Below are 24,088 nucleotides of genomic sequence, written 5' to 3' on the forward strand. Positions count from 1 at the left end.
TAGGAGATGGTGTGCCCAACAGGAAGAAAGGCAAGAAGGTTGAATTTGGTTAGACCACACTGGGAGGGGAGCAATGTGTAATAAGGTTGGAAATGAAGACTGGGACCAAATTCTGAAACTCTTTGATAAAATGAAAAAAACAAAAGAAAACAAGAGGGGTGGACTCAAGATGGCAGAGTAGAAACAGGACCTCCACGTGGCTCCAGCTCTCACCACCTCCAATCCATGTAAAAGGGGACTCTGAACAAACTCTGGAGCTACAGAACCCACAAAATGACGTCAAGAAACTAACTGCCTGATGAGGACAGCCCAGCAGGAATCGCCAGTGAGCAGCACTCTGGGAGCCAAGCTCAGCCCCACGCCAAGGTTTTAGCCCCAGGTCAGGCTAGACCAGTCACAGCTGGAGGGACTCCAGATCACCAGCAGCTGTGGTGGTCCAGAATTATCAACTCATAGATGCTAAGGAGAAAGTGAGAGGTCAGCGCAGTGTGGACTTTGGGACCCAGTAGTTGAGAGGGCATTGGCTTTTGCCCTCAGGGCGAAAAGCTGCTGAGGGCTGCAGTGCAGCTGCCCTGACATGGTGTAATGTAATGCCAAAAGAAAGGCAACTTCCCAGGTTCAAAATACCAGCATAGGTGCTCTCCATTTCATTCAGTAACAAACCCAGAACAGAGAAGATCAAAACATGACATCATTCAAAATACAGCATTTACTAAGTGTGATTAAATAATCTCCAAGTACTACCCCACCCCAGGACCTTCCAATCATTCAATCAATTACAAAGTCTCTGTTCTAAATACTTCTCCACCCCTAGGCTATACCTTAATTAAGTCCACCACAAAGCCCCTCTTCTCAAATGGAGATTAGTTTCCAAACATAAGTAAAGTACCTTCATTTGTCAATCACAGAGCACAATAAGGTCAAAAGTTCCCCACCCCTGGATCACAATTGAATCTACCCCAGAGTTACATCAAGTTTAAACACAGCACTTAATACCCAAATGGAGCTCTTTTCTTCATCTTGACACGAGGCAAGTTCTCAGCAATCTTAGTTCCTGGGGAGACAAGGCTTAGCAAGGCCATAAGATACATTGCCAGTCCCTTCATGAATTTATCCTCTGTCTGTAGAACAGTCCTAGAACCCCTGAACACATTAGCAAAGCCCTCTCCCAGGATTTCTGTAAACATACAACAAGAAAATCCTTCTTCAGGGCTTCTGAACCAACAGAAAGGCTCCCAGACCCCTGCAACAACAGCACTGTCCTTCACCAGTGGACAGTATTCATTCTGTCTGCAGGACAGTCTCCAGACCCCTGCAACAACAGCACTGTCCCTCACCAGTGGACAGTATTCACTCTCTGTCTGCAGGACAGTCTCAGGGCTTCTTAACCAAATGCCAGGTTCCAGGACTTCTTCAACAGGACAGTCTTTCACCAGTGGACAAATCTGGCAAAATAACATCAAAACAGACAGACAAAGTACCAGCAAAACAGCCATGTCTCCTCAGTCCTTGGCAGCTCAGGGGGCAGGTCTCAAAAGTCCAGGGCAATTCAAAGCGGCCACCAGCAATTCTCTTAGTCTCTCTCTCTCTCCACGAGGTGCTGCTTCCAAAAAGATCTTCCGCCTCTCTCTTGTCTCTCCAAATCTACGTCACCAGCTCCTCCCAGTTCAGGACTTTCTTTTCACATCAACAAGTCCATCCCACAGGTGGGATTAACAAGCTCTGGGTTTTAACACAATCAATTTGAAAACCAAGCCAATACAGGGGAATCTTTAATTGCCATTACTATCACACATGGCAGCTTCATCTCCTGGCCTGCAGAGTGTAGGGGGACCAAGCGACCAGTCTGAGGGGCAATAGCTCTTGCTTTAACCTGATTGGATCTGGATTGTGGTCTAGGATGGGGGTTCTGGGGTGTGTGACGAGCTTGCCAGAGAGTGTGGAGGCTTCAGAGAAGGCACCCAATTAATACCTCCAGCAACTGAGAAAACCCCAGCATTTTGTACGAAGGTCCCCTGTCTGGTAGCAGAGTCCTAATGTGGCAAAAAGCCCAAAATTCAAGTAATTGAGTGGCAACATGACCAGGCAAAGGAAGCAAAGCAAACAGAAAAATCCACCATTAGACTCCTGTTTTGGGGACAAAAAGGATAAAAGCACGGATCAGGAGGAAGAGAGTGAAGTCAGAACTCCTGCACCAAAAGCATCAAAGGAAAATACAAGCTGGTTACAGGCCATAGAGGACCTTAAGAAGCAGACAAGAGAAGTGGAGGAAAAATTGGGAAGAGAAATGAGAATGATGCAAGAAAATTATGAAATGAGTCAACAGCCTCACTGTAGAAAATCACGCCTTAAAAAATAGACTAACTCAAATGGCAAAAGAGGCTCAAAAAGCCAATGAGGAGAAGAATGTCTTAAAAACCCAAATTTGCCAGATGGAAAAAGAATCTCAAAATCTCATTGAGGAGAATCATTCCTTCAGAATTAGATTGGAGCAAATGGAAGCAAATGACTTTATGAGAAATCAAGATGCTGTTAAACAGATCCAAACAAATGAAAGAATTGAAGGCAAAGTGAAATATCTCATTGGAAAAACCACTGACCTGGAAAATAGATCCAGGAGAGATAATTAAAAAATTTTTGGATTACCCGAAAGCTGTGATCAAAGAAAGAACCTAGAAATCATCCTCCAAGAAATTCACAAGGAAAACTTCTCTGATGTTTTAGAACCAGAGGGCAAAATAGAGGTTGAAAGAATCCACTGATCGCCTCCTGAAAAAGGTCCCAAAAAGAAAACTCCTAGGAATATTATAGCCAGGTTCCAAAATTCCCAGATCAAGGAGAGAATATTACAAGCAGCCAGGAAGAAACAATTTGAATATTGTGGAAACAATCAGGATAACACAGGATCTGGCAGCTTCTACACTGAGGGATTGAAGGCCTTGGAATATGATATTCCAGAGGTTAAAGGAGCTGGGATTAAAACCAAGAATCACCTACCCAGCAAAACTGAGCATCATGTTTCAGGGGAAAATATGGTCATTTAGTGGAATAGAGGATTTTCAATCATTCTTGATGAAAAAACAAGAGTTGAATAGAAAATTTGACATTCAGACACAAGAAGCAAGAGAAGCATGAGAAGATAAACAGGGAAAAGAAATCATAAGGAACTTATCAAAGTTGAACTATTAACATTCCTACATTGAAAAACGATAATTTCAACTGATGAAACTTTTCTCAGTATGAAAGTAGTTGAAGGGAATATATATATATATATATATATATATATATATATATATACATACATATATATATAATCTATATCGGAGGCTATATGGGTGTATGAATAAATATGTGAATGTGTGCCTATATATTTACAGGTATACATAGATAGAGGGCACAGGACCGATTTAATAGGAAGGGATGGTACTTAAAGTGTGAAATTAAGAGGTGAGAGAGGAATATGAGAGATGTGGAGAGATAGAATGGGGTAAACTATCTCATATAGAAGAGGCGAGGGAAATGGTTACAATGGAGGGGAAGAATAGGGAGGCAAAAGGGAATGGGTCAACCTTATTCTCATTGAATTTGGCTTGGGGAGGGTATGAAATACACACTAATAGGGTATCTCACCCTATAGAAGAGTAGGGGAGAAGGGGATGAGAGGGGGGATGATGGAAGGGAGGGCAGGCTGGGGAGGGGAGGGAAATTGGAAGCACCCACTTTTAAAAAGGGACAGGATCAAAGTAGAGAATAGAACAAGTGGGAGGTGGGATAGGAGGGAGGGAAATATAGTCAGTCTTTTACAATATATCTACTATGTTATTGTTTTGCATTAGCTACACATGTACAACCTATACTGGACTGCTTATCTTCCCAGTAAGGGTGACAAGGGAGGAAGGGAATGAATCTGGAATTCAAAAATTTAAAATCAAATATTTAAATACATGTAATTGTGAAATAAGATATACAGGCACTGGGGCTTAGAGGTCCACTATGCCCTCCTGGAAAAGTCAAAGGTGGTATGGGAGAAGATATGGGAGAGAGCAGATTGGAGGAGGGGATATCCTGTGGGACTGCTATTTTGGGGCAATGGGTAGGGGGAAAACAGGAAGAAAATTTGTAACTTAAAATCTGGCAGAAATGAATGATGTAAATCAGAAGTTAATAAAGCATTTGAAAAATAAAAAAAAGAAAACAAATTGGTTGGGTTTGACCTAAATCCAATGCTCTTCTGTCAGCAAATCTCAGGGACACTACAGCTGGAAGAAGGACTCTATTGGTTGTTCCATTGGTTCTACCCAAAGTTGTGGGGTCTTCTTTTAGGTTACAACTTTAGGTGTCCACATATTCCCCTGACCTTCACCTTATTCTGGGCACTGCAGCCCCGCACCAAGGATAGTTAGAAAGAAGTGGGCTCAGTTACTGGACATGCTCCATCTCCAGATCTCAAATAAGTTACATTGCTAGCTTCCTGGGAGATAATGAAACCTGCCAGAAGTGTCTTCAAGTGCAGAAATTACTCACTATACACCATCCTGGATAACACTCCTTTTCTTTGTTATTCTCGCCTCTTACCCTGGGGAAAGGAACTTTTAGTTGAATTTTGAGATGCTATTAATATTGCTGTTATTTTAATTATTTTCTTTCTAATTTTCTTTATTATTGTTATTTTGTTTTCATATTCTATGATAGTAATCACATAGGATACATCTATGGACAAGTTGCTATCACTAATACCCTTTTGCATTTAATGTTCTGTGGGGGACACAATGACTGATTTTTATAATTGAAGAAGAGATTGGGACATCATAATATTCTACATAGAAAAGAATCCTTGCAACCAGACCAAGAGCCCACAGGATAACTGAAATGGCATGTAACTCATTTTATCTCTACACAGTTTTATTTTTCTACTATTTTTTTTCTTTTTATAAAAATAATTTTGTTGATATTTTCTACTTTTTGGAGAGGAGGATGAGGCGATTGGGGTAAAGTGACTCGACCAAGGTCACATAGCTAGTAAGTATCAAGTGTCTGAGGCCAGATTTGAACCGAGGTCCTCCTGACTCCAGAGTCAGTGCTCTATTCACTGAACCACCTAGCCACTCCTTGTTTTCTATTTCTTACATCACTATAGTATTCCATATATACCAATACATGATGGAGTTGTGACTTAGTCATTGATCTCAGGTTGTCTATGGATTTTACTTCCCTTGTATGGTCCAGTCTTTTATAGACTAGCTCTGAATACAGCAAAACCCATCATTATCTGGAGAACAATTTGAAACTATCGCCAAAGGGCTATAAAACTCTGTACATCATTTGGCTCAGAAAATTGCTACTACATATTGATCCAAACAGACAAAAGAAAAAGAAAAAGGACATGTGTAAAAAATATTTATAGCAGCTCCTCTTCTGGTGGCAAAGAACTGGAAACACAGAGGATGTCCATTTATTGGGAAATGACATGTATTGTCCTTGAAGAAATGGTAAAGGGTATAACTTCACAAAAATCTGGGAAGGCATATATGAACTGATGCCAATTGAAATGAGAAGAATTAGAGCACAATGTAAATGGTATCAACAATATTGTAAAAATAATCAACTGTGTAATAATTAACAACTCTGATCAATGCAATATTGTACCACAGTTCCAAAAAGGATTTATAAGGGAAAAGGCTATCCACTTCTAGATAGAGAAGGGATGGACTCAGAATGCAGACTGAAGCATAGTTTTCTATTTGGTTTACACATAACTAATGGCACAAAATATGTTTTGTGACTTCATATGTATAATGGGAACTATATTCCCTGCCTTGTCTATGAGAAAATTTGAAACTGAAAATAAAAATAAGATTTAAAAAATATAAATAATTAACTAGCTGGTACAAAATAATGATTCCATTCAGATAAAAGAATTGTAAGTTCATGAATATGAGAGGAAAATGTATGGATGTCAGTAAGACCAAGGACACTATCTATCTTCTTTTGTAGGTGAGGTGGAGTTGAGGAATAGATCATGTGAACTGAGGAACTGAGAAGTTATGGCCCTGGAGGGATCATTAGTAGGTATGTTGAAAACAAATAGGAATAGAACAAGAATTGACATGCAGAGAAAAACTGTGAGTAAGGCCATGTACTCAGTTATGAAGGAGGGGAAATGTTCAAGATGGGGATAATATCATATTTTAGCCAGGAAAATCTGTATTGTCTGTCAGATTTTGGATAAAGATGACAGAGAGAGAGAGGGAAGGAGGGAGAGATACACAGACAGAGAGAAACTGAGACAGAGAGAAACAGAGAGAGATGCAGAGAGAGACACACACAGAGGGAGACAGAGAGAAGGAGAGAGAGAGAGAGAGAGAGAGAGAGAGAGAGAGAGAGAGAGAGAGAGAGAGAGAGAGAGAGAGAGAGAGAGAGAGAGAGAGAGAGAGAGAGAGAGACAGAGAGAGAGAGAGAGAGAGAGAGAGAGAGAAAGGGTTGGTGAAGGATGGATGCTGACAGTCTAGAAGCAGCAATTAGGGAGCAAGAAATGTTCTGAAACCCTACAACAGCAAATGAAGTGATGAGAGAGGGAGGACAAAACAGAAAATGGAGCTGGCACTGAAAATTGTCATAAAAGGAGAATTTTCATCTACAGAGAAGGAGATCTCAGTGAATGCTAGAAAATGAAAGGAGAAGAAAGAACAAAGTTTATGATGAAAGGAAGATTATTTATTATGCAGCAGACATTACAAAGAACACAGTGGAAGGAAGGATCAAATATTTAGTAGGTCATTGTTGGGAGTTTTGAAATAGATGGAAATGAAGGAGGAGATACATGATATTGAAGAGGGGGGTGCTATTTGGAAACTGGTAGTTCAGTATAACTGGGCTTGTCCAAATAATAAAGGAGATGGTATCCAAAATTTTCTTCTTAGTCTAGGAAACACATAGGTGAATGGCAAGATGACTGCTAAAGCAGACAGGTGATTAGAAATGTCACTGTGTATTCTTGATCCTGACTTTATAGTAAATTGTATTTCCACATCTTGAGAAAGCTCAGGAAGGTCATCTTAGGACATGCACAAACAAGAAGAAGCATGGTATTTAATTCTGCTGTCCTGGAAAGGAAGGAAGAATACACCAGGGATCCTGCCATATTGGTAAACTTATCCTTAAAATTACTTATGACTCTAGTAGAAATTAGCAGAGAATAAAGCACATTGATTCCTGCCCTTGTGATCTGCTTTATTCTTTTTTTTTTTTTAAAGCAATCGGGGTTAAGTAACTTGCTCAAGGTTACACAGCCAGTTATTTCTGGGTGTGGTGCTGAGTATCTGAGCCCGGATTTGATCCAGGTCATCCCAACACTGGAGCCGGTGCTCTTACTCGTTGAGCCACCTGGCCGCCCCTGAGCAATTGGGGTTAAGTAACTTGCTCAAGGTTACACGGCCAGGTGTTTCTGGGTGGGTGCTAAGTGTCTGAGCCCGGGATTCAATCTCCAGATCTTCTCAACACTGGAGCCGGTGCTCTTACTCGCCGTGCTACCTGGCCGCCCCGATCTGCTTTATTCTTGATACTTTCCTGAGTGTTTCTGTCTGGCCTCAGCAGAATAATGTAACACTTGGGAAAAAAGATGCAGCTCAGTAACCCAGCACTGGATGCCAGGATGGAGAAGATTTCCACAATGACCATGGCCTTCCCCTTGGTGCTCTGGTATGTTGGGAGAAAAGAGACCCAGACACTGCAGAACACCAGCATGCTGAATGTGATGAACTTGGCTTCATTGAAGGTGTCAGGAAGGTTCCTGGCAAGGAAAGCCACTGTGAAGCTGCACAGAGATAGGAATCCCATGTAGCCCAGGACAGAGTAGAAGGCAATGACAGAGCCCTCATTGCACCCAATGATGATCTGACCTGGCTCAGAGTGTATATCTGTGTCTGGGAAAGGGGGGAAGAATCCCAACCAAATACTGCAGAGAATCACTTGAATCCCAGAACAGATGATGACGACAGAGTTGGCCACTCTGGACTGTACCCACATTCTTCCTCTGTTCCCTGGTGTTGTAAGCTTGAAAGCCAAGACTACCATAGTAGTTTTGGCCAAGATGGAGGACACGGCTACAGTGAACACAATCCCAAATGTCGTTTGTCTGAGGAGGCAGGTGACTGATGTTGGTTGACCAATGAAGAGCAAGGAGCATAGGAAAGAGAATTTGAGGGAGATGAGGAGAGTATAGCTGAGAGCTCGGTTGTTGGCTTTCACTATGGCTGTGTCTTGAAACTTCACAAATATCCAGAGAACCAGAGCTGTCATTAGAGAAAAAGAAAGAGCCACAGAGAATAGGCACATCCCCAAAGGTTCTGAAAAATCCAGGAAGGTCACAACCTTGGGGAGGCATCCACTTCTTTCCTTGTTAGGGTACTCTTCTTCTGGGCACTTCACACAATGCTGCATATCTGCAAGGGACAAAAGTTCTTAGGGTGTTAGATTCAGCAAATTATCCCCATCCTCATACACAGAAAATAAGTGCGATTGCTCAAGGTAGTATTTTTTTCTTTTCACATGACATACTATTTCTTTCTCTGCTGGAATATAGTCATTAATAAGCAACCTAGTGCCCAACCCAGATTCATTCTTTATTTGTATATTATTTGTAATAATTGGTTTTGTAAAGTTGATTTTATTTTTTCAATAGTCAGCTTTTCTACCTTAATACAAAGTTTTCCTATGTGTCTATCATCATAGTGTGATGAACAAAGTAATTGGAGTTCTTTCATACTGTTCTCTCTTTCTTTTCTAAATCAATTATGTTGTAACAATAGCTTTAGGTTAGAAATTCTGAGGTGTTTGCTAGATATTAAGCAATAAATCAATGAGCTATTAACTACCTACTTTGGGCCAGGTGGTTGAGTTGCAAACAATGAAGCAATACTTACACATAAGGGCTTTACATTCTAATCAGATAGTGCTAGTGGTACAACTTGTCTTTTTTAAAAAATAGTTTTTATGGAAATATTCAGAAAATTTATTAACTTACATACTTTGTATGTATGTGCAGTGGTCGCATGAGTAAATCATTCAAATAACACATCCTTATTAAATTAAATGATAATGTACTATAGCCTGGTTCCTTCATCTGGTGATGATACACCTCAGTTTTTCACTAGGTGTAAGCAGTGAATGGACAAATTTGACAGGCAAGTGGATTGGGATAGTTGAGGGGCTTGACGCCATTTGCAAGAGCCAGGAAGATTCCAGGAAGCTATTTTGCATAGTAAATACTAGTTCTTGGTATTGGATAGAAGATACACTATTTGAGACAAATTTCAGAGGTGTAATGGATTGCCAGGGCAAGACTAGACTGTTAAGTTTCAGCCTTGGTAACAGGTTAGTTCTCCTTCTTTGGCCCAGGGAGCCTTGTTAATTGTTAAAGTTCAGGAAGACTTGAACTTTTTTTCTGGCATGCTTGTATCACCTGCATAATGGTTAACCACAGAGTACACATTGGAGAAAAGGACAGACCAGATGCAGTGAAGAAAGGAGACTCAGGACTCTCCAAAGAACAGAAGAGAAAATCTACACCATACCTAGGGATAGATCTTTATTTTAGGAAAAGCTTTTGCAGGAGCTGTGAATTACAACTCCCCTCTTCATTTCATTTGCTCTCAAAGTTTGAATGCATTTCTTCCTGTGGTATTTGTATATGCAAGAGACCTTACTTTGATGGAAAAGAAGCGGTTCCACTGATGAATGCTCTTATGGATGAAGATAGATGGTCTATGAAGGGAGATCTACACTGCGTATGGCCTGGGTCACTTGGTGCTTTAAGAGTCTACATTAAGAGTAAAGTTGGAGAGGTTAAGTTACATCCCATGGGTTCAACTGACAACCTGGAGAGTTGAGAGCATCGATACAGAGAACAGATTTCAAGGCAAATATGGGTAAAAGATTACCAGAGGAGGGAATAGAACAGTTATGGCCTGCATAATCAGTGATGTGGTGGGGGAGTGACCATACAATAGGTTAGAGACTTCTCTGATGCTTACAATAATTAGCAATTTTCTGGGTATGCAACATAATGGAAAAGAGGAATCCATTGAACAAATCCTACAAGGCAGTGCCAGAAACCACATCCGGTGGGGGTAACCTAGAATGGATACCATGAAAGCTTTGATTACGAGAAAAATATATGAAAAAAAAGAAAGAAAGGCTATATTATCATAGGGTGCATGTGCCATACAATGAAAGTTTAGAGAAGGCCTGAACAACATAGAACCTGTGGGTCACTTGCAACCCACCAAAGCAGCCTGTTTTACATAATCTACATATTTTTTGCCAGCAACCCAAAATTCTTTGGCAATCTTCAAGTGGCAAGGGGGCCATAAGCATCCCGTGATGATGTGTAGGCCTGTTCTAGAGCATACAGAAAGGATAAATAATGAAGAAAGTAAGGTAAATCCTTTTTGGATATTAATGCAAAACAAATGACATTAAAATATGAAGGAACAAAAATACTTGAAGGTGGGGAGATGAAGATGGATACTACCTGAGTGAGAAGGTAAAATATAGACTTATATCACTATGAAAAACCAGGAGAAAAAAGGAACTAATAAAAAAACCCCAAAGAAAAAGGGGTAACAAACAATAAGAGGGCATATGGGAGGGGAAAAAATCCAGTAGGAACAGGGAAACCTTAAAAAAAATAAATGTGAAGTAACTTATGATGATACTGAATTTACAACAGAAGAGGGGAAATTATACTTTGAAAAAACTCAACATTAGAGAAGCAGGAAAATATAAACCTAACTCGAATAATTTTAAATGTGAATGGAATAAACAATCCAATAAAATGAAAAAGAGTGAAAGATTGGAAAAGAAAACAAAACCCTACAATCAATAGCTAATGAGAAAGATATTTAAAAACAGGACCATGCATAAAATTCAGCTCTAAATATTTTTATTTTTATCTGTACTTTATTCTTATCAATGTTGTCTTTGTGGTATACATCTACTATTGGAACCACTGGGTAAAATGTAGAGCACACTTTAGTCACTTTAATAATTTCAAATTGCTTTCAAAAGTGATTACATTTATTCACAGTTGCATCAACAATATACCAGTGTTCCTGTTTCCCCACAACTTTTCAAGAACTGAATATTCCTATATTTGACAAGTTGATAGGATGGAGGTGAAATGTCTGGGTTTTTTAAATGAGCATTTCTCTTATTTGCAATTTTGTGTATTCTTTCATATGTTAGTTAATACTTTGCAATTCTTCTGTTGAGAAGAAAATGTTCATGTCCTTTTACACTTATGTATTGAGGAATTATTTGTGCTCACCCAAAGCTGTGCATATGTACACACACGTGTATATATATATGCACACATATATGTATAACCCAGTGAGTAAGTATATGTATGTATGTATCCAGTGGTGTTAAACTCAAAGAGAAACCAATCCCTGTATACCACATATTGACTTATAAAACTGAAAATTAACAGTATTTTTGAAATTTTGTACTTTTATTTATTTTGTTAGACTTTTCCAAATGGCATAATCTGGATCTGGTCACACTAGTGTGTTTGGCAGGCTGCATAAGGTCCATGGTGATGAATTTGACACTGCTGATGTATATAAAATTCTTATCTAAGAAATAAATTTGATATAAATATTTTCCTGTTCATCCACATCCCTTAATATTCTACATAGGATCTTGTACCCCATTTTATGAATGTTCTCTCTCCTTTTACCCTTTTGTATCTTGGATTCTCTAGCCTTTTTTGAGACAGAAGAAAATTTTGATCTTCTGTAGGAAGTCTTTTGTAGACCAGGCAGCTGCTTTTTTTCTTTCTTTTCTGAGTTTACCTTCCTCTGTTCTGTATATATATTCTATTTCCAAGTTACTTGTACATTGACTTCCATGAATGCTGGGATTGTTTTTGCCTTTCCTTATATCTCCAGTATTTAGTGCAATTCCTGGAATATAGTAACCTCTGGATGAATGTTTGTTATCTTCCTGATACACATGTTTGCCATGCAGTCTGTCTTCAAAAATCTCTGGACATTGCCTATGTTGCTACCATATTGTTTTCTGTGATGTAGATACATTTTTCAACACAATAAAAGGATAAGTTCTGAAGACTCAATGCAACCTAGGTGTCAGGTCCAGAAGTCATGTTCCAAAGAATCATCAATATTCTTTCATTCACTTTGATGTCTTGAAAATCATCTTTTTCAAGGCCCAAATGCATCTCTATAAATGAGGAATCTCCTTAGAAATCTGATTGTATCCTTGCCTCTGGGTTAACTGGTATGTTCCTTTGTTCCATTTTGTCCTGTGCTGCCACCACCCTTTCATATCCCTGAGTACAAACAGCAAGGTAGAACTTTTTCCTTTTTGAGACTGAGTTAAATGTAGAAAATAAGATGTATTTGCTTTTAGCTGTACTAGAGAAATAATGAACATTTGCTTATATCAGTCTTCTCAGTTAATAAATATTTCCCCATCTGTCCATTAACCATACCCAGCTGGTTTCTTCTCCACCCACTGTAGAGGTGCTTCCAAAGCTAAAATTCTTTGGTTTTATAATCCTGTAGCCACCTTAGGAAGTGTTGTAGTGTGAAGTCATTTATGAATAGAGGCAAAGAATGGTTCTAATATATTATGTTTCACTTATTGTTTACATTGTTTTGTTTTAAATGTTTTTTTTTTCCTTATTGGAGTGTGACTCTAAATATTCTGTACATATAATAGGGTGTAACACTTGAGGGCTTCATAATAAATAACCCAAATAACCCAACCCATACTGATTCTGAAAAGAAGGACAAGTACTCCTCTAACAGAATTCTAAGAGAGAATATAGAGACACTTAACTGGTGATATCCTTCCCCTTCTACATGATTTATCAAAATATCACTTTAAAATATGTCAAGAGATATGGATATCAGGAAATCCAGCATATACCATGGGTCCCCTCTTCCTCTAGGAATAATTCTTCCTTCCTTAAAAGCTATATTATTCTAAAGTTTTCTAGTTAATGTTGCACATAAGATGCACAGAAACTCAGCTCTGAACAATCACAAATATTTTGCAGAGTGCATACTCCTCCACCTGTCAACTAAACTATTCCATAAAACTTGAAGCCATAAGAGACCATGCCAATATGCTTTTTTTTTTTTTACAAAGAGATAGGGTGAGAGAACTACTTTTATTTTGTAGGTTTCATTTTGAATAGTAAAGTGATACTGGACACCAAATTCTAACCATTTATTCAAGTCACTTGCCTTTACTCAGAACTTTTCCCTAACTCATCTTGCTTCTGTATACCTTACTGCTCAGGCAGGGATGGAGTTCTATGTGACCCTAGAGCAAAATACCAGTTTATTTTGTCCAGTGGGTGTAGGAGGAAAACTACCTGCAGACACTTACTCATGTTATTAGAGGTCTCCCCCTCAGGGCACAGAGAGCAGTTGAAGCAGCAGATGGGCTGTCCCTCCAGAGGGGTTTGCCTGAATCCAGGACCACAGCTCTCACTGCATGTGGAACGGGGAATCTAGTGACAAGGGAGTAAAATACAGGTTGCTTTTAGAAATTAATAGGACAGAGGATGGTGTATCATGAGCAGAGGGTGAATATATTAATTTGGGTCAAAGAAAGCTAATTATTTATGAGAAACATGAGAATTGTTCATACATCAGTAGAATATGACTAAAAGTACCACTGGCCTGGCCTAAAAACAGAGACCTGGCTACTAGACCCATTTCTGCCACTTGCTGAAGAAAAGTGTCTGAACATTTTAAATCTTGTGGACATTAATCATTTGTAAAAGAAGAAATTTGAACAAGATGGCACTTCAGGGTCCTTACTTATCAAGCATTTTGTAATCCTCAGTGTCAAGTATGTTTTTTAATGGTTCTGATACAAGTTACCAAAGGAAGTATAAGTGTTGATTTAAACTACATTTGATCAATCTGCATGTAGGATGCAGGACACAGATAACTTGAAGACAAAAGTGACTTCATTGCTCCTTTTAATCAAAAAGGGGAATTTCCCAGTCCTGTAGAGAAATAACTTGGTAGATTCAGAAATGCAATGAGTTTCGGGAATTAGCTATCAAGCCCATTATTTGGTTTATAGAGGTATAGTCCTTGGAGGACTAAATGTAAATTTTTCGCTGCATTAAGATGAATGGTTGGGTGTCATCATTCACAAAAATGTCAGTTAAATGGAAAATAACAACACTAGCCTTGCTATGGGAGGACATTGGGTCAGTCGCTACCCTTGTATGCCTCAGTTTCTCATTTCTGTCAAATGGCATAGCTGAGGAGGATGAGCTTGAAAGTCTATCTCAGCTCTCTCTGTAATGGCACTAACCAACCTGAGTTTAAAATCGCCTGATGGACTGCTTATTTGGCTTTTTTGGCAAACCAACATGTTTGCTGCAAGGGGAAAAGAAATCAGTGTCCAGGGAGGATTTTCTACCCATAAAAAAGGGATGTGGTTTGAGCTAAACAGGGTAAACTTCATTCCCTTGATTGGGTAATCGGGTTGAGTAGAATTGTTTCTGACCTCATAAAATGTCCAGCCCCACACTATGGCTTCCTCATTAATGGTGAAATCTTGACCAGTCTCAGCCTTGGGGATAAACTGTCCAACTTCCACCAGAGCTTCAACATTCTCATCAATTATGTAGTTCAGGATGTTATATTGAGCCTCAGCGTTTCTATTCTCATCCATAAACACCTGGTCACCGGCACTGTTGTTAAACTGGACATATTTTAGAAATGAGTGGAGCTGTAAGAGAAGAAAAGGCCCAGTCACTGGCTGGTGCCCTTGGTTAGTAAATTCCTAGAAGGAAAATCTATGAGTTGTTTGGGATTCAGTCCACAGTCAACAACATTTTATTAAGTACATATATGTTTTTGCCTCAATAGAAGAAATGAAGATGTAAAGGAAGATAAAAGCAGTCTCTGCTCTCCAGGAACTTATATTCCAAGAGAAAAAAAGGTAGATAAATAAACACCTCATCCCTAAGACCTTTGTCCAACACCCATGCTTAGATATGTGTCAGATTCCTGAAGAAGTCTATATCACCTCAACCTTTCAGCCATATTGCTGAGGGGTTCTTGGTTGCTTTCTCCACTGCCATCATTTAAGGCTTTTCCCCCATTCTACCATGCTCTTCCCAAATTTAATCACCAGCCATTAGTGTCCCATTTCATTTAACCTATTAGCATTAGTTAATTTTTGGAAAAGGGTACTTCTTTCAAAGTTATAACAGCAATAGCTGTGAAAAAGCAATGCATTCTGAGATACGCACACAGACACACACACATATATGTAAAATTATTCTATACATAATTTTATTTGTTAGTTCTTTATCTGGATGCAGATGGCATACTTTTAAATATGTTCTTTGTAGTTAATCTGGCCATTTTTGATAGTCAAAACAACTTATTTGCTCAAGACCATTCTTTTTTTCTTTTTAAAATATCAATCAATTAATTTATTTTTAGTTTTCAGCATTCAATTCCATAGGATTTTGAGTTCCAAATTTTCTCCCCATCTCTCCCTCCCCCACCCCAAGAAATCAAATATTTTGATTAACCCTTATCCCAATATTCCCTTCTTTCTATCACACCCCCTCCTTTCTCTTATCCCTTCCCTCCCTTCTATTTTTCCATAGGGCAAGATGGATTTTTATACCCTATTGCCTGTATAGTTTATTTCCCAGTTGCTTATAAAAACAATTTTTAACATTTTCTTTTAAAACTTTCAGTTCCACATTCTTGCCCTTCCTCCCTCCCCACCCACCCTCATTGAGCAGGCAAGCAACTCGACATAGGTTATACATATGTAGTCATGTAAAACACTTTCATAACAGTCATGTTGTGAAAGGCTAACTCTATCTCCCTCCATCCTATCCTATCCCCCATTTATTCTATCCTCTCCTTTGAACTGGTCCCTCCTCAAAAGTGTTTGCTGCTGATATCCCCCTTCTCCCATTTTCACTCCCTTTTATTGTCCCCCCTCTCTTATTTACTTCCCCTACTTTCCTGTAGGATCAGATAGATATTCATACCCAACTGAGTGTGTATGCTATTCCCTCCTTAAGCCAAATCCAATGAGAACAAGGTTTACCCATTCCCTCTCACCTCCCCCTTCTCCTCCATTGTAAAATGTTTTCTTGCCTATTTTATGTGAGACAATTTACCCAATTCTACCTCTCCCTTTCTCCTCCTCCCAGTACATTACTTTCTCTTCCCTTAATTTTATTTTTTAGATATCATCCCTTCATATTCAGCTCACCTTGTACCCTCAATATATACATATACACACATATACATACATATACACATCCACATGCGCACATCTACGTATTTAATACATACATATGTACATACACACATATACATGCATATGTAAGTGTATGTGTGTGCATGTGTATGTGTATGTATAAGTACATGTAGATGTAGATGTATATACCCTCCAACTACCCTAATATGGAGAAAGGTCTCATGAGTTACAAATATCATCTTCCTATGTAGGATGTAAACAGTTCAACTTTAATAAGTCCCTGAGATAATGTATCTTGCCTGTGTACCTTTTCATGCTTCTCTTGATTCTTGTTTTTAAAAGTCAAATTTTCTATTCAGCTCTGGTCTTTTTATCAAGAATACTTGAATATAGTTAGTCTTTCACAATATAACTGAATGTGGTCACATGGAACCTGTGGCAGGAGGTATGGTTTTCAGGAACACCCACACCTTGATGCTGTGTGATTGGGCAGTGGGTCAAGAGGGTGGTTACATTTTCTGACCCAGGAGAAGGCTATATAAGCCCTGATGGGATTCTTTGCTTTGGTGCTCACTTTGAGAAGTGTTGTGTGATTTGACCAGATGAGACTCTGGGCAGCCATTGAGAACCCCCAGCTTTGACAACCCAGATGTTGATGCTTCCCTCTCTGGTAACTGTGATTTGGTATGGATGTAATGGTTGGACAGTTTGGAAGCCTGTCTGCTTGATCTGTTTCTCGGTCTTGTAACTTCTCTCAGTATACTCTGAAGTTTGGGGTGCTGACCTTTTCCCCCTGAACTAGGTAAGTGATATATGCTTGATTGATTAAAGTAAGCTTGTTAACCCATTTTGAGTTGCTTTCCTTTAGAAAAGCAGATCTAAGAACCTGTGTTGGCAGCTACCCTGGGGATGCTGGGGGGCTTGCTGCTACACCCAGACCCAAGCAGGTCAAAGCAAGAGTGATTACCCTCTGTATGGTCACTTGGTCCCCCTATGATCTGCAGGCCAGGAGCACCAGAGGCAGCCATGCAGCAGCAGTGGCAGCCTCCCCACCACAACCTCTGTCACCCCAGGGGCAGGGGTTGGACTGTGCTCTTCTCTCACCCAGTTCCAACAGAGTTCCCTTCTGACCTTTTACTTTCTCTTTGGTGTTTATGGGTTCAGAAGTCTGGAAACCACCACAGCTGCTGGTGATTCACTCTTCTGATTCACTCACTGCTCCAGCCAGTCTGGGCTGCGAATTTGGGTGGCATGAATCATGCAGGACTGTGCTCAGCTCCTAGCCTGGAGTGATAAACCCTTCCTGTCAGCCTGCCAGGCTGCCTTCAGTGGGAGATTTGTTTCTCTCTGTCACTTTGTGAGTTCTGTGGCTCTAAAATTTGTTTAAAGTCATTTTTACAGGTATTGGAGGTGGTTGGAATGGCAGCTCAAGCAAGTTCCTGCTTTTACTCTGCCATCTTGGCTCTGTCCCCACCTCATAAAATTTTTAAATGGATGTTTAAAATTGTTTTAACATGTAACTGGGGAAAATAAAATGTGAAATAAATAACTTTTAAAATATGAGGATTGTTTTTACATTTTTTATACCTATAGGATTTAGCACAGTGCTTGAAATACAGTAAGCCCAGATAAATGTTTGTTATCTCACTGGTGGCTATGCTTCTATAAAATATGTCCTTCAATCCAAAGTGCCTATACTTTGCCCGTATGTCACTCCCATATTATTTTGTGTGATGTGGATAGGTGTTTCAACAGAACAAAAGGATGAGTGACCAAGGCCTGATGCAATCTAGGTGCCAGGTGCAGGAGGCACCTTTCACAGAATGACTAATCTCCTTTCATATATTTTCATGTTCTGAAAAGCATCTTTTCAAGGCCTACATGTGCCACAATAAATTAGGAAGCTATCTCCTATCCCCCCAAGACCTAATTGTATCCTGCCCTCTGGGATAACTATTTTTCCCCTTATTGCATTTTGTCCTGCACTACCACCACCACCCTTTCATTTTCCTGAAAAATAATGTCAACTCCTTCATTTTTGTGACAGAGATAAAAATGTAGAAAAGAAATTGTTTTTTTAGCAATACTGGAGTGTTACTGAAAGTTTCCTTACTCCAATCTTCTAATGAACTTAAGAAAAATTTCCCCACATATCTATTACTCATCCCCAGGCAGTTTACTCCCCATTCACTGTGGAGGACACTTCCAATTCTAAAATTCTGATTCTGTAATCCTTTAATCACCTTAAGAAGTTTAATAGTGTGAAATCATTTATGTACAGAGGCAAAGAATAATGCTAATATATTTTCTTTCCCTTATTGTTTTAAGTCTTAAGAGTATGATTCTTACAGAGTCTCTGCATATAATAAGATGTTCCACTCATGGAGTTCATAATAAACGACCCAAATAACCCAGCCCAATTTGATTCTGCAAAGAAGGTTAAGGTTTCCTGTGACAGAGTTCATAGAGGGAATACAAAAAATTAATTCATGACATACTTCCCTTATTAGATGATTTATAAAAATATCACTTTAAAATATGGTGAGCTAGGCATGGCATAACATCCAGAATAGAGCAGGGGTACCCATTTCCTCTGAGAATTATTCCTCAAACCTTCATTAGTCTAAAGTTCTCTGATGAATATGGAATTCAAAATGTATGTAACTTTGGTTCCACACCATCACAAATATTTTGCAGAGTACATATTCTGTCATAATCTAGCTAACTTGCTCTTGAAAATATAACAAGACCAAGTAAATATGTCCTACAAAGACATAGTTCAAGATAGCTATTTTTTTATTTTATAGACTTCATTTTGAATAGTAAAGTTATATTGGACACCATCTTATAACCATTTATTCAACTCACTTGTCCTTATCCTGTATAACCTGTTATTCAGGCAGCGATAGAGCTGTTGTGTGACCTTAGAGCCAAAAACTAGTTTATTTGGTTCAGTGGGTGTAGGAAGAAAACTACATGCAGATGCTTACTCAGCTGATTGGAGATCTCCCCCTCGGGGCACAGAGAACAGTTGAAACAACAGATGGGCTGTCCCTCCAGTGGGGTTTGCCTGAACCCAGGATCACAGCTCTCACTGCACATAGCACAGGGAACCTAGTGACAGGAGAGTAACATGCATGATGGCTCTGGAAATTAACAGGACAGAGGATGGTATGTCATCATCAGAGGGGGAATGACACTGATTTGGGGCACAGAAAGCTTCTTCTGTAGGATAGATAAGAGAATTACTCAGAAATCAGTGGAATATGGCTAGAAGAGCACTGGGCTGCAAAGAGAGACCTGGGTGTCAGTCCTGTTCCTGCCACTAGTTGTGGAAAACTGGGTGAATCTTTTAAAAGTCATGGACTTTAAGCCTTTGCAAAAGGAGGAATTTGAACAAGATTCTATCTCAAGGTCCTATTTATCTAGAGTTTTGTCATTTTCAGTGCTATCTTTGTCTTTTTAATGGTCATGACCCAAGCTACCAAAGGCAATGGAAGTGACTGACCTGAAACAGATGTAACCTGTCTGCATGTGTGATGCAGGACACAGTTAACTCAAAAATGATACTGATATAATTGTTCATTATAATTGAAAAGATAAATTCCACATCCTATAGAGAAACATCTTGAGTTCAGAAAGTTAATGAGTTTCAAAAATTTGATAGACATCAGACTTATTGCAGGGTTGCCTAGAGATATGGTTCTTGGATGCTTGAATTGACGTTATTTTCACTGAATTAACATAATTGTTTTGGTGTCATTCCCCCAAATGCCACATAGTTGACAAAAACACTGGCTTGGTACAGGGGGCACTTGGCCAATTGCTATGTTTACATGTCTCATTTATTATTTTTGCCAGATGACAGGGCTGAGCAAGATCAGTTTCAAAGTCCACTTCAGCTGTATCTCCAGTCATGGACCCCAAATTTAAAATTACCTGATGGTTTGCTTATTTGAATTTTTTTCTTTTTGGAAGGCAATTGGGGTTAAGTGACTGGCCTAAGGTCGCATGGCTAGTTTTTGTGTTAAGTGTCTGAGGCCGAATTTGAATTCAGGTCCTCCTGACTTTAGGGCTGGTGCTCTACTCACTGCACCACCAAGCTGCCCCTCTTATTTGACTTTCCCCCCAGAATTTTGCTGTAAAAGAAAAATATATCAGTGTCCAGGGAGGATTTTTGATTCATAAAGGGAGATATGGAGAGAGTTAAGCAGGGTAAAGGTTGTTCCTATGATTAGATTTGATTTTACAATTGTTTCTGACCTCAGAATATGTCCAGGCCCACACTATGACCTCTTCATTAATGGTGAAATCTTGACCAGGCCTAGCTGTGGGGATAAACTGTCCAACTTTCACCAGAGCTTCAGCATCTCGACTGAAGGTTACATAGTTCAGGATGTTATATTGAGCTTCAGGTTTTCTATTCTCATCTGCAAACACCTGGTCACCAGCACTGTTGTTAAACTGGATATTCTTTAGAAATGAGTGGAGCTGTGGGAGAAAAGAAATCCCAGTCATTTCCTGGTCCTGAGGCCAGCAAACTTCCAGAAAGAAGACCTGTGAGTTGTTCAAAATTCAGTCTGTGGTCAACAAGATTTTATAAAGTATATAATATATATGTTGGGTGCTATGAGAAGAAATGAAGATGTAAAGGAAGACAAAATTAATCCCTGTTCTCAAGGACCTTATATTCCAATTGGAGAGAAAATATATATATACACATACATACATAGTCCCTATAAGCTTTGTCCAGCTTCCTTGCTTGTGTATATGCCAGGCTCCTGAGGAAGGCTACATCTTTCTCTCAAGCTTTCAGACATGTTGCTTATGTGTTCTTGATTTTTTCCTCCACTGTCATCAGTTTAAACTTTTTGCCCATTCTATCATGCTCTTCCAGAAGTTAATCACCAGTGTTTAGTACCCCATTTCATTTGATCTACTAACACTAATTAGCTTTTACAAAAAGGTACTAACTTCAAAGTTGTAACAGGAATAGCTGTTACAAAGCACCTGGAATAGGTGCTTGTACAATTTGCCATCTATCACCTCAATCCTTAGGAACAGTGTGTTCATACTTAAAGCATTTGCATGCTATTCACATAGGCACTGTTCTGTCCTGCTGCCTCGGAAACTCTACCTCCTCTGCATATGATATATTGTTGCTCTGAAAATTGCAATCAAGGTGGGGGGGGGGAGCCAAGATGGCGGAACTGAAGCAGTAATTTTTCTAAATTCCTTCGTGAATCCCATCACTGAACTTTAAAAAGTGAATCTGAGCAGTTTTTGGTGTGACAGAATCCACTGGGAGAAAGAGCATGGCAGAATCCAGCCCAGGAAAGTGCCCATGTATGTCTGGGCACGGAGCATGTGGGGGCTGCAGCAGCTCGAACTAGAAAGAAGACTACAACGGAGAGAAGGAGTCCCAGCAGGTGGACTCACCCACCCCAAGGGTGATTCGCAGACCTCTCACCAGCATCTCACCACAGGATGGGAGGCTCCATTGCAGCTGGGTAAGAGAGGGATCAGGGCCCCCAGCAGAGACAGCAGCTTCTCCTGGGGCTATCAGCCCCCAGGCTGGAAGTTTAGAAATCGCCTGCCTGATTTTCCAGAGGCTGGGATGACAAAGTAAACTCTGGCTGCTCAGATTCCCCCTCCCTGACCTAGAAAACCCAGAGATAAGTGTCCCACCCAGAGTGAAATCCTGAGATAGTGGAAATAGCCTCAGGCTTGGGAGTCATTGTGAAGGGGTGTAACTGAGGCAGCAAGGAGTCTGAAGAGAAGGTGGGGAGGGGTCACAAAAAGCCCTACCTCAACTGACCAGCAAAAGCCTCCCTGAGCGTAGCCCAGGGGTATGGAGGCAGAAATCAGAAGTGGCCAGATCACCCCGCCTCTACAGAGTACTCTGTGAGCATCAGCATAGCTCAGGGGAAACACTGAGACTCTTGGCCTTGGCCTCAATCTAGACACCCAGAAGCTACAGAACACAAACTAAACAACCAGGCACATAGCTCCCAGCCTGAAAAATTAGGAAATAGGAAATTACAATGGGAAGGGAGGAAGCTGAGAAGGAGAAGGGGAAGGCAAGAAAATCAACTAGAGCTTATTATAGTGAGCAAGAACAACCAAATTCAGAGGACAACATGGGCTCTATACTCACACCTGAGACCACAGAAGGAAATATGAACAGGTCTCAAGCTCAGAAAGCATTCTTGGAGGAGCCCAAGAAAAATTTTAAATGTCAAATTAGGAAAGTAGAAGACAAATTTAAATCTCCAGTGACCAAACTGGAAAAAAGTCTCATTGAAGAAAACAAATCCTTAAAAAGTAAAATTTGTGAACTAATTAGAGAAAATACCTCCCTAAAAAAGGACCTACAAAAACTAACCAAAGAGAATAATTCACTAAAAGTTAGAATCAGTCAAATTGAAGATCAGGACTCTATGATGCACCAAGAGTCAGTCAAACAAAACATGAAGACTGAAAAATTGGAAGAAAGTATAAAATATCTCACTGGAAAAACAACTGACCTAGAGAACAGATCCAGGAGAGATAACTTAAGAATTGGTCTACCAGAAAGCCATGAGGAAAAAAGCAGCCTGTACAACATCCTCCAAGAGACTGTCAAAGAAAACTGTCTTGAAGTCCTAGAATCAGAAGGTAAAATAGTTATCAAAAGAATACACCATACTCCTCCTGAAAGAGATCCCAAACAGAAAGCCCCAAGAAATATAACAGCCAAATTCCAGAATTACAAGATTATGGAGAACATATTGCAAGCAGCGAAAAAGAAACAATTCAAATATTGTGTGACTACAGTCAGGATCACACAGGACCTAACAGCTTCTACATTAAAAGATCAGAGGGATTGGAATTTCATATTTTGTAGGGCAAAAGAGCTAGGACTGCAACCAAGGATTAACTACCTAGCAAAACTGAGCATAATCTTTCAGGCAAGGAGATGGTCATTTAATGAAATAAGGGGTTTCCAGACTTTCCTGATGAAAAAGCCAGAGCTCAATGGAAAATCTGATCTCCAATTACAAGACTCAAGAAAGACATAAAAAGGTAAACAAGGAAAATACACACTCACACATACACACATGCACACATGCCCACTCAAGCACACATGCACATAACTTGGGATGCAAGAAGAGCAAAATATTTACATCCCTAGATGAGAAGCTGATCACTGTCAATATCAAAATTTATATGATTATCATGACCTTTAAAAGGGTGTGGTTATAAAGGAACTAAAATGAACTATAAAGAGGGTGTGGTTATAAATGAACTAATCTGATGATAAAAAAGAAAAGCCTTATTAAAGGGGTCAAAGGGATGGTAATGAGATAAAAGGAAAGGATGAGACAGAAAAAGGTAAATTATGCCATACGAAGAGGCATAAAAACACACTATAGTAGAGGGGAAGGAAAGAGGAAGAGGAACATCATTTGAACATTATTCTCACTGGTTCTGGTTCAAAGAGGGATCAACATAATCAGTTAAGTTTAAGATTCTAATATGAAGGGGCGGCCAGGTTGCTCAATGAGTAAGAGCACCAGACCCAGAGTCGGGATGACCTGGGATTGAATCTGGGCTCAGATACTTAGCACCACACCCAGAAATGACTGGCCATGTAACCTTGAGCAAGTTGCTTAACCCCATTTGCTTTAAAAAAAGATTCTAATGTGAAAAGACATGAAAACTCATAAAATAGAGGGAAAGGAGGGAGGGAGAGGGGCACTGTGTGAAATTTACTCTCATTGGTTTGGGGTCAAAGGGGGAATAACATACTCTAATAAGTATA

The 24,088-nt window shown here is 39.6% G+C and overlaps 1 protein-coding gene across 1 annotated transcript in view; it reads right to left on the bottom strand.

Moving 5' to 3' along the window:
* Positions 1-7,146: 7,146 nt before the first annotated feature.
* The window catches only part of LOC138167910 (vomeronasal type-2 receptor 26-like), a 38,279-nt gene continuing 21,337 nt past the window's right edge, over positions 7,147-24,088 (bottom strand). The window contains exons 4-6 of the mRNA XM_069096880.1: positions 20,548-20,775; positions 13,417-13,540; positions 7,147-8,441 (exon numbers count right to left, since the gene is read on the bottom strand). Coding sequence (XP_068952981.1) covers positions 7,477-8,441; positions 13,417-13,540; positions 20,548-20,775 — 1,317 coding nt within the window. The 3' untranslated portion in view covers positions 7,147-7,476. The remainder of the gene's footprint in view (positions 8,442-13,416; positions 13,541-20,547; positions 20,776-24,088) is intronic.

The sequence above is a fragment of the Petaurus breviceps genome, unplaced genomic scaffold (genome assembly GCF_028583685.1).
Source record: "Petaurus breviceps papuanus isolate PSGF00001 unplaced genomic scaffold, PetGlider_PUasm1.0 328, whole genome shotgun sequence".
In the NCBI taxonomy this organism is placed as follows: Eukaryota; Metazoa; Chordata; class Mammalia; order Diprotodontia; family Petauridae; genus Petaurus; species Petaurus breviceps.